Here is a 12,238-nt window from a genome sequence, read left to right on the forward strand (position 1 = left end):
AAGAGGTTAAAAAGAATCAGTCCTAGCACAGATCACTGTGGAACACCACAGCTGAGTATATCCCATTTGAGGAATGTACAATTTATAACGACCCTTTGTTTCCTGTCTTCTAGCAAATTCCTTACCCATCTGCATATAGTTTCCCCCAATCTCTCCTTATGGAGCTTCAGTATAAGGTTGTTATATGGAACAGTATCAAATGCCTTTGCAAACTACAGATAAATCACATGAGCTGTGTCACGATTCAACTGGCGAGTGACCTGGGACCAGGGGACACCTTTCCTGGCCCTAACACTAGGGGGCACCCTAGCTCGCCCTGTTCCCCGGGATACTTCAGATGGCAAAGATGCCGGGGCCTCCACCCATGCTCTATCTCCTACAATAGCCCTACATCTGTCCCCTTCCCCACCTGGGGAAGAGAGGCAATACTGTGTAGCCCAGTACACCAATCCAACAGACAAGGGGACAAAGACAAGGGTACAAAGAAAACTCCTCACACATAAAATATTCACTCACATATTACAGAGGTATTCACCAGGGTGTGTAGGCAGGGGGGAAAAAAGTAAGACCGGAAAGGATGAGGAATTTCCAAGCGTACAAACCAAGCAACAGTCTCAAATACACTCCTCAGCTTCTCCCACTCCTGATCTATTTAGCAAATGCTAACTCAGACAAGGACCTGGTAAACAAGCCTAGCTTTTATAGGGGAGATGAGTGGCTATCCGAGCACAGCTGAATGCAGGAATTTCACTTTGCCGATTAACCCCTGTTCTGCTGAAAGAAACAAATACATTTAATATACTGGAGAAGTGCTTCTTCTCAGCGGTGGAGCAGGAGCCAACAGACACTGTTGTCTTCTGGCACCGCTCTGTTGCGGTAACCCTGTGACAGTACCCCCTCTTCTACGAGGGACCTCCGGAACCTCATGGCCCGGTTTATCCGGGTGTGCAACATGAAAGGCCCAAACCAGTCTGGCCGCAAGGACATCAGAAGCTGGCACCCACATCCTCTCCTCAGGACCATACCCCTTCAATGTACCATTTATTGAAGTGACCAATGAACAAGACGAGAGTCTAAAACCTTTGTTATCTGCAACTTCAGATTACCATTGACAATGACAGGAGAAAGTGGCAGAGGTGAAGGTACTGCAGATGCCAAGTACTTATTGAGAAGCAAACGGTGAAAACATTATGGATTTTAAAGGTAGGTGGCAGAGCAAGGCGGATTGCTACCGAATTGACGACGGCTAAGATCTTATAAGGACCAATAATCCTGGGACCCAGTTTCCAAGATGGAACCTTAAGCTTAATGTTCCTCAAGGACAGCCATACCAAGTCACCAACACACAGTTCCGGACCCACTAAACATCTCTGACAAGCCACACTCTTATACTCGGAACCAATCTTTTGCAAATTATTAGTCACCCCCTGCCATATGGTAGAATTAGAAGATGAAAACCGTTCTTCCTCCGGTAATCCAGAAGGGTGATTACCATTGAACAAACTAAACTGCGGATGGAACCCATATGCCCCGAAAAATGGGGACTTACCGGTTGATTCCTGACAGTGATTATTTACTGCGAATTCAGCCAACGGTAAATAGGACACCCAGTCCTCCTGATTTTCAGACCCGAAACATCTAAGATATGTCTCTAAATTCTGATTAACCCATTCTGTCTGCCCATTAGACTGCGGATGAAAAGCAGAAGAAAAAGACAAATGAATCCCCAGACAGGTGCAAAACGCCCTTCAGAATTTGGAGATAAACTGCACCCCCCGATCCGAGGCAATATCGGAAGGAATCCCATGCAGTCTGAATATTTCCCTGACAAAAATTTGTGCCAGAGTTTTGAACCTGTCCACCACCACCAGAATTACAGTGTTCCCTGCAGACACAGATTGATCATTAATGAAATCGACTGACAAATGAGTCCAAGGTCTGCTGGGAATCTCCAACGGTTGGAGAGCCCCTGACAGACAAGTATGCGAGGTCTTAGAATGCGCACATATATTGCAGGTGGCCACATATTCCCAAACATCCTTATGAGCACCTGGCCACCAAAAACGCAGAGAAAGTAGATCCGTGTTGGTCATATTCCCAGGATGTCCAGCCAACACCGTATCATGATGATCACCGAGGACTCAAAGACGGAGATTGACTGGAACAAACAGTTTACCAAGTGGACAGTAGACAGGTAGCAGGGGCGTCCAACTAAGCGTAAGCAACCTCTCTTTCAAGATTGGAGAATATAGACGCCATCACTACCCCATTTGTAGAATAGGTACCGGTTTGCACTTATCTCCTCCCCCAGGAAAGCAATGGGACAAGGCATCTGCCTTTTGCTCCCCGACCTTAAAGTAACAAAAAAGTTAAACCTGAATAATGCCCATCTTGCCTGAAGTGGTGTAAGATGATTCACCGACTCCAAGTAAACCAGATTATTATGATCAGTGATCATCATCACTGGGTGAACCGCTCCCTCCAAAAAATGTTGCCACTCCTCAAATGCCCATTTGATAGCTAAGAGTTCCCTATTACCAATATCATAGTTTCTCTCAGCTGGTTACAATTTCTTAGAAAAGTATGCGCACCGTTGCCATTTACCAGGAGATGCACCCTGCGATAATACAGCGCCCTCTCCCACCTCGGATGCATCCACCTCCACAATGAAAGGCTGAGTGACATCAGGCTGAATAAGAATCAGTGCAGAAGCAAAGAACTTTTTCAATATGTCAAACGCCTCCCTGGCAGGACTGGACCACTTGGAGAAGTCTGTCCCCTTCTTGGTCATATTTGTGAGCAGTTTAGCTACTACCGAAAAGTTTTTTTTTGAATTTACGGTAGTAGTTGACGAAACTCAAGAACCTTTGTAACACCTTCAAATCCTCGGTACAATCCCACTCCAATACTGCCCGGACTTTCGTCAGATCCATGCAACAACCGGTGGCAGACAATACATATCCAAGGAAAGGGATCTCCTCAACCAAGAACATACACTTCTCGGGTTTGACATACAATTTATTGTCCCATAGTATGTGTAAGACTTGCCTGACATGTCCCTGGTGTGACTCAAGGTCAGGTGAATAAATAAGAATATCATCCAGGTAGATCACAACAAACCTGCCTACTAGATGACTAAATATGTCATTAATAAAGTACTGAAAGACAGCGGGCGTGTTCGTCAGCCCGAAAGGCATCACCAGATTCTCATAGTGTCTTTCTGGCATATTGAACACAGTCTTCCACTCATCCCCCTCCTTAATGCGGATGAGGTTGTATGCCCCACTGAGGTCCATCTTAGAGAACCATTTTGCCCCAACAATTTGATTAAAGAGGTCAGGGATCACAGGTAGCGGATACGGATCACAGACAGTGATCGCATTGATTTCCCGGAAATCCAGGCAAGGATATAACCCCCCCATCTTTCTTTTTGACAAAAAAGAACCCCTCAGCAATGGGAGATGAGGACGGTCTGATGTGACCCTTAGCCAGACTTTCTGTAATATAGTTCTTCATGGCCTACCATTCTGGACCTGAGATGTTATAGAGTCTGCTTTTGAGAAGCTTGGCACCAGGAACTAGATTAATGGCACAGTCATATGGACGATGAGGGGGAAGCTCTAGGCTCATCTGCTCAGAAAACACATCCTTGAAGTCTGACAGGTAATGGGGCACGGACTGGGTATCCACCCCTGCCAACTGGGTACCCAATCACTGTCCTTGACAGTACGTACTCCACTTAACCACTCTGTGTGTTTGCAGTTTATTTTAGGATATTTGTGATTTTGTTTTTGTTTTCTCTGTGTAATGGTCATGTGTTAATATGCACTTACATTATGCATACACATTAACTTACTTTCTCAGTTCAGACTCCAGTTTTTTATTCACTTCCTGTGTCTGCCAATCAATTCACTTCCTGTGTCTGCCCTGACTGTTTTTCCATCTCTAAAAACAACCACGCTATCGGCACCCCGTAACATAATCGTAGGTTGATGATAGTCATGGCAACGTGAGGTCAAATAATGAAGTCCAGGTATGCCAGTTGTGGTGGCCTGTTTGACCATGCTCATAGCATGGTCTAAAAGGTGTTCTGTCAGTGTGTAATGCATTTCAGTACATGGGTATTGCGATGCATTATACCAGTGATCAGAGTCATAAAAGTCCCATAGAGCGACTAAGTAAAATAGTTTTAAAAAAAGTTTTAAAAAACCTACAAAAAATAAAGAACGAAAAAATCTAAATAAATATTTCACCAATAAATATGTAAATTATGTAAAAATAAAAATAAGTTTTAAAAAAACACACATATTTAGTATCAATGAGTCCAGAATGACCTGATTTATAAAAACTGTCACACTATTTAATTCCTACAGCGAACACTGTCAAAATAAATAAACAAAAAATAATTTCTTTTCCTCATACAGATGAAAAAAGGGGAATAAAATGAGATCAAAAAGTTGTATGTAGATAGAAATTCTATCACTGAAAACGCAAACTTCTCGGACAAAAAATCAAGCCCCACACAGCTAAGTCAGGGAAAAAAATAAAGAGCCATAGCTGTCAGAATAAGGCCATGCAAAACAAATTTTTTTGTCCATAAAATTGTTTTTATTTTCAGAAAGCAGCAAAGCATTGAAAAAATATATAAATGTGGCATCACTGTATTCGTACTGACCCCAAAAATAATACTGTCTTATCACTTTTGACTTATCACATGATGAATAGTGTGAAACACAATTCCTGAATTGCTATTTTTTGTTCATTTTGCCTCGCAAAAATTAGAGTAGAAAGTGATAAAAAAGTATTATTTACAATATGTACCAAGAAATGTTCCAATAAAAACTCCAACTTATTCCACAAAAAAGCAAAACAAGCCCTCACATAGCTCTGTCAAATGAACAGTAAAAAAAACTATAGCCTTCAAAATATGGTGACGCAAACAAAATTTATTTTGTAAAAAATTATTTTTATTGTGCTATTGGCCAAAAAATAAAAATATATATAAATGTGGCATCAATGTAATCATAGTGACCCGAAGAATAAAGCTGCTTTATCACTTTTGGTGCAAGGTGAATGGTGTAAAAAATGCAATAATTAAAACCAATTCTTGAACTGCTGTTGATAAGTTCATTCTGCTTCCCAAAGATCACAGTAAGTCTGGATTCACTTGTATGTTGTGCTCTACAGTGAGCGGGTTTATGTGTAAGTATCTGAACTATGTGATTCAGACAAAATTCTGGACAGAAAATTCACTGTAATCAGGCAGATGGACTCATTTTGTCATTATATGACTAAGGGCACCGAGGTGTGCCAGAAACGTGTCAGGCAGAGCGTCTCTCTCTCAATTTTACAATTGTTTTTTAAAATGTTCCAATAAAAAGAAATTTTATTTAAGCTGGATGGACATGCTGGAAATACCTCTCCCTCTTCTTCAATTCAGTTGAAATCACCAGCAGGTATGGCACCCACCAGCTACATTAATTAGCAACGGTTTATGATATATGTCTCAAAGTGTCAAGTTCCACCTTTCCCTCTCTCCCCCTCTCTCCCACAGACATGCACTATAATATAATGCTCCTTCACTGCTGAGCTTTTCACTGTGCCTGAAAAGTTATTCCTGAATACATGTAGGGTATTGGTGCACTCAGGAGAAAATACACACCAATGTGCAGTCCATTTTTTCCTAATAGCCCTTATAAAAATTAAAAACTTTGGGCTAAAACACAATTTTAGTGATTAAAAATGTATTTACTCTTTCTTCACCAATCAATGGTATAAAATTCTGTGATGCACATATGGTGTCAACATGCTCACTGCACCCCTCGATCTCATTCATTGAGGAGTAGTTTGTAAAATGAGGTTACTTATGGGGGTTTCTGCTGTTCTGGCACTTCAGAGGCGCTACCAATGTCATATGGCACCATCATACCATTCCAGCAAAATCTACATTCCAATAAGGAACTTCTTCCCTTCTGAGCTTTGCACTGTACCTCAAAAGTAGTTTTCAAACACATGTGTGGTATTGGCCTATATAAAAAGAGAGAAGCCAGCGCTGCCGATGGTCAGAACGCATAACATGAAGTGCAATGCACATATTGACATCTAACTGTAATCAAAATGAGACTTTTGGCAAAATATTGATCAATACATTGAGCTACCCCGCCGCGCCAAGGCAATCTCATGTGGGGGGTCCTACTCTACATTTTTTATTACTCACTGTGCCATTACGGCCTCCTGAATATTTTAAAAGCAAGACCATATCTATTGCAAATGTACCTGAAACATGTCTGAATCGCTCCTGTGCAGCCAGATGAAACAAGTGCAGATAAAGGCCAACCAGGTCTGAACACAGACATCTCAGGTTAAACCTCCACACACTGCCCAACCAGCAAACACAGATGAAGGGTGATGCAGGCTCAGACACAGATGTACAAATTATAAAGCCTGGGGCAGGGCGGGGCTGCTGTGTGTGTGCACAGCAGCCTAGATCCATCACATTGAATACAGCAAAAATGGCGAACATAACCCAGCGCGCACGGCAACAGTGGTGGTCAGCCACGACGCAATATGCATATATAAAAAGAGAAAAGCCAGTGCTGCCAATGGTCAGAATGTGCATTGCACTTCATGTTATGCGTTCTGACCATCGGCAGCGATGGCTTCTCTCTTTTTATATTTGTGGTATTGGCCTAGTCAGGAGAAATTGTGTACTAATTTTTTCTCCTATTACCCCTTTTAAAATTGAAAAAAATTGGAGCCGAAGCAACATTTTAGATTTTCCCCTTATTCAGCCCATTGTTATACATTTCTGTGAATCAACTGAGGTTTAAAAATATCCCCTACACCCACCTACATGATTTCCTCTAGAGGTATAGTTGCCCAAATAAGGTCACTTGTGGGGGGAGTCTTGCTGTTTTTTCATGTCAGCTATTCAAATGTGGCATGGAACCGAAATCTATTGCAGCTAAAATAGCACTCCAAAATTCAAAGAGCACTTCTTCACTTCCAAGCCCTTTTGTGTGCCCAATCAGTAGTTTTATCCCACATATGGGGCATCGTCATATTTAGGAGAAAGTAAAAAAAACTGTGTGGTCCAATTACTTTTTCTTTTATTGTGAAAATGAAAAATTTGTGGCTAAAGCAACATTTTTGTGGAAAATAAATTTAATTTTTCATTTTCACTTCCCAATGTCATAAAGTTCAGTTTGAAGTACCTGAGGGACCTAGGTGCTCACAATACCATTGCATGAATTCCTTGAAGGGTGTGGTTTCCAAAATGAGGTAAATTCTGTGGGGTTTCTGCTGTTTTGGCATATCAAGGGCTTTTTAAATGCAATATGGCATCCACAATCTATTTCAGTCAAAATTGCACTTCAAAATTCAAATGGTGCTCCTTCCCATCCAAACCCTGCCATGCGCCCAAACAGTTGTTTCCTCCCAAATGTGGAGTATCGGTGTATACCACATTTCGAAATTCCACAACAAATTTTGGGGTCCATTTTCTCCTGTTAGGCTAGTTTCACATTAGCGCATTTTACATGCAGAGCACGGCGCCGCTAAGCCCCGCCCCCTGCCCGCTTTATGCCCACCCCATCCGGTCATCGCCTCCTACTATCGCACACGGCTGCATGCGATCTGCGCACCCTATCTTTAGCACTTTTGAAGGTGCGCTGGTGTGCGCCGAACGCACCATGTTGCATTTTGTCGCAGCGCACACCAAAATCCTACTAGCGCACGGCCAGCGCACGGTCTGCGCACCCTATGCTAAAGATAGGGTGCGCAGATCGCATGCAGCCGTGTGATATAGTAGGAGGCGATGACCGGATGGGGCGGGCAGGGGCGGGGCTTAGCGGCGCTGTGCGCTGCATGTAAAATGCGCTAATGTTAAACTAGCCTAACTCTTGTAAAAAGAAAAAATGGAAGTTAAAGCAACATTTCTACGGGTAAAATGTTCATGTGCATTATTATGGCTTAATGTTATAACATTTTGTGAAGAACTAGTGGGATGAAGATGCTCGCCACAGCTCTAGATAAATATATTGAGTAATGTTAATTTCCAAAATGTAGTCAATTGTAAGGGGTTTCTACTGTTTAAGCATATCAGGGGTTCTTTAAATGTGACAGCCAATTTTGCTCTCCAAAAGATAAATGGTACTTTTTCTCTTCCAAGCCCTGCCAGGCAACAAAACAGAAGTTTTCCACCGCATATGGAGATCTTGGTGTATTTAGAAATTTCTAACAAATTTTGGGGTGCTTTTTCTCCTGTTACTTTTATGAATATAAAAATTTTGCTTCCACAAAAATTCCTGTGAAGCACCTAAAGGGTAAATACATTTCTTGAATGTGGTTTTGAACACTTTTGAAGGGTTCCGTTTTTAAAATGCTGTCACTTTTAGGTATTTTATGCCACATAGGACCTCAAATTCACATCAAATGTGATGTGGTCCCTAAAGAAATTGGTATTGTAAATTTGGTCTGAAACTTGAAAAATTGCTGAACTTTTAATCAAACTTTGTTGCAAAAAATATATACATTTTTCAAAAATTATGCTAATGTAAAGTAGATATGTAGCGAATATTATTTATTAATTACTTTTAGTGCCATGGCCATCTGTTTTAAGGACATAAAAATTCAAAGTTCGAAAATTGTGAATTTCTCAAAATTTTCAGCAAATTTCCAATTTTTGCATAAATAAACACAAATCATGGTGACCTTAATTTTCCACTTGCATGAAGTGCAATTTGTCATGAAAAAACTTTCCTAGAATCAATGGGATATGCTGATGCATTCCAGAGTTATTACCTCATAAATTGACACTGCATTTGTGTGAAGAAAATTTGTCAAATCTGCAGCACTCATACCCCGTTCCCTGGCCGTGTTTAGGCAGCCTATAACTGTAGTCCCTGTAATGTTTCATCCAAAGGAAGGTGTACGCTTCAGAAGTAACAAAGTTGATTGCTTTTTCTGATGAGACATGGTCTTTGACTTTCGCGAAACATGTGAAGGGAACTGATTTACTCCAAAGCTTAAAATGTGTCGCTGTTTTTTTTATAGGATGGCAACTATATTCATGGCATATTTTCTGTTTTGCTTTGCCTTTGGGCATGCTTTCTCTCTGTGTATGCTGACTGAATATATTATGTATGTGGAGAAGGAGGAGTGTGCCTACTGTATTGCTGTCAACACCACCATATGCTCTGGATACTGCAAGACAATGGTATGTGTTTTCATTGTAATAATATGATATCTAATGTTTATTGAGATTAACATCTAAAACAACCTACAAATTGATATCATACTCACATAATCTGATACAATGTACAAATCCAATTGCCCCAAATTTGGGATGCTGTATAAAATGTAAAGGAAGAGATAGTGCAATTATTTGGAAATCTCTTAAAGCCATATGTGATTCAGAACATAGGACACAGATCAGAAGATGCAAGACATTTTCCATTTCATTTGAAAAATTAACTAATTTAGAAATTGATGGCAGCAACACTTCTCAAAAAAGTTGTCAAAGGTCCAAGTCTACCTGTCATGTCTACCTGTCATGTCATCACTAAATGAACCGGGATTCATGTAGCTTAACAAGCAGCTAAACTGCTGTACTGGGGTCCAATAAGGGAGTCAGTAGTTGAATCTGTGCTTTATTGAACGCAGAGTATATAGATGTGGTGAAACTACAAACAGAAACATATAAATACAATCAGTACTGGGTTCATAGGAATATATATATACATAACATACATATCTGCACTACTAGCTGACCAAGGGAGCTATCTAAGTTGGCTAATATGAGATAGGGATTATATACAGGGAGCATGTTACATACCAGCGATGCTGACGCAAGGGAAGTAGAGAAATGAGATGTTCACAAAATGCAGGCTTGATAGAAAATGGAGAACTGGAGGGAAAATGGGGGCTGGACTTAACCATGATGGTTTGCAACTTACCAGGGTGCTTTGCAAACCTTCCCAAAATGCATTGTGAAGAGAGGGAAATAGAATTCAGGAAGTACAGTGTATAATAGCATGCAGTTATGACTCTGGTCACTAGACGGAGCCAAAAACAATGAAAACATTAAATCTATGGCTGAAACTGAATACTATGGATATTCACAGCAAATCATTATATATATTATCAAAATAGACAGTTAAAGGTCGTGAATTATGTCAGAGACAGAACACTACCATTGTAAAGCATCCCCTTTCCTTTTTAAAATAGTCTATAAATGTCTTGATCGTGAAGAGACCAATTATTGGAGTTTTGGAAGAGAAATATTGTCTAGTGATAAGAAAGCACTAAAATGCTTGGGTGCTCGTTACTCAAGTCGAGCAAAACATATTTGGATGCTCAACCCGAGTAACGAGTATAATGGAAGTCAATGGGAAACTCAAGCATTTTTCCGGCCGGCCCACATCCCCCTTCGGAGGTCTGGAAGGGTCTAAATATTTCTCAAATCGATAGAAACAGCACTGAAGTAGCATGGGAACGGCATGAGTATGACCCCTGGAAGCATCTCTGAATCCCAGGTCGCTGCTGGGAATAATGTTGTTAAGAGTATTACGCCACTTTTATGCACTGAAAATAAAACATGCAGAACCTAAGATAAAATTGATTTTATTGTAAAAAATGTCAAGAAACATTCTTTCCAGGATAATGACTTGTATATAAGGCAAAATAAATTAGAGAAAAAAAAATAAAAAGTTTTTCCACACCTTGGGCTATGTTCATGTATAGTGTTTTTGCTGCATTTTTGCACTTTTGCATTGCTTTCAATGGTAAAAAAAAACATTCACAAGGAAAAGTAATTTTAAAATTTTGCTACCCTACCTGACCATGTGGTATGTGAGACATGATCAGACACTTCCTGTTTAATATCTGAAGGAGGGACTCTGAAAGTCACAACATGTTTTTTTCAGGACCATCAGGTAGCCCTCACTATTTGTAGAGGGCAATCAGACGGTCCTTATTATTGACTAGATTAAGGCCCGATGCTATCGCATCGAGAGGATAGTGACACACCTCTTGCCATGTTAACCCTCAATACACACACACCTCCTCAACACACACTCCTCTCACATTTCACCATCTCCACTCACATCCACTCACTCTTTCACTCCACATACGACCCTTTCTCTCACTCCGTCTCTCATACTCACACTGTCATCGTCGCTGCTCCATGATCCCCGACATCTTCTTCCGCCGGCGCCATCCTGGATCCCGACGTTGTCCACGCCGGCGACATGTTCTTGCGGCCATGCCATCTTGAGTATTCTGAAATCCTGCGAGTGGACATTAGTGGAGATAGTGAAAGGTGAGAGGAGTGTGTGTTGAGGAGTGGTGTGTTGAGGGTTAACATGGCAAGAGGTGTGCTGTGACGTCACCAGTTACAACTGGACGGAAGTTGTTACAACCCGGAAGCTGCTTAGCGCATTTATTATAGTAGATTAAGGCCCGATGCTATCGCATCGAGAGGATAGTGACACACCTCTTGCCATGTTAACCCTCAATACACACATACCTCCTCAACACACCACACCGCTTCAACACACACTCCTCTCACCTTTCACCATCTCCACTCACGTCCATTCACTCTTTCACTCCACATACGACCCTTTCTCTCACTCCGTCTCTCATACTCACACCGTCATCGTCGCTGCTCCACGATCCCCGACATCTTCTTCCGCCGGCGCCATCCTGGATCCCGACATTGTCCACGCCGGCGACATGTTCTTGCGGCCATGCCATCTTGAGTATTCTGAAATCCTGCGAGTGGACATTAGTGGCTCACCATTGTCATTTTGAAACACGACTGCTACTTCACTGACAGTGGGATTATTGTAGCGTTGAGGGTCTTGAGTACGATCTTGTTTAATAGCCATAGTGATGTTTGGCATGACAGTTCCGTTTTGTACATTTTTGATTTTCTTTACATCGTAAGCGTTGTTCGTTTGCGGTAGTGGTATCGAGAATGTAAAGTTGGGCAAATGCGCGTTGCTGGTCATCTGAGGGATGTAGTGTTCCAGTTCTATGATAGATCTGGCCATGTATGCGGAAACAGTATGGGCCATATCCAGGAGGTGGTGAAATATTTGCACCCATGGAGGCAAAAGCAAAGGAACTGTTAATACTTCGAATATTATCCATGAAATTTTTGCTAAATTCACTTTGCCCTTTCAGCAAACGTGTAAAGACATCAGGATATTGTAGTATGGGTACATGGACTTTACCC

The 12,238-nt window shown here is 41.4% G+C and overlaps 1 protein-coding gene across 1 annotated transcript in view; it reads left to right on the forward strand.

Annotated features, from left to right (window-relative positions):
• TSHB (thyroid stimulating hormone subunit beta) overlaps positions 1-12,238 on the forward strand; it is a 77,319-nt gene that overhangs the window by 22,220 nt on the left and 42,861 nt on the right. The window contains exon 2 of the mRNA XM_073557270.1: positions 9,055-9,217. Within this exon, the coding sequence (XP_073413371.1) occupies positions 9,056-9,217 (162 nt within the window). The 5' untranslated portion in view covers position 9,055. The remainder of the gene's footprint in view (positions 1-9,054; positions 9,218-12,238) is intronic.

Source organism: Dendrobates tinctorius, unplaced genomic scaffold (genome assembly GCF_039654945.1).
Source record: "Dendrobates tinctorius isolate UK_male_01 unplaced genomic scaffold, ASM3965494v1 ptg000246l, whole genome shotgun sequence".
Taxonomy (NCBI): domain Eukaryota; kingdom Metazoa; phylum Chordata; class Amphibia; order Anura; family Dendrobatidae; genus Dendrobates; species Dendrobates tinctorius.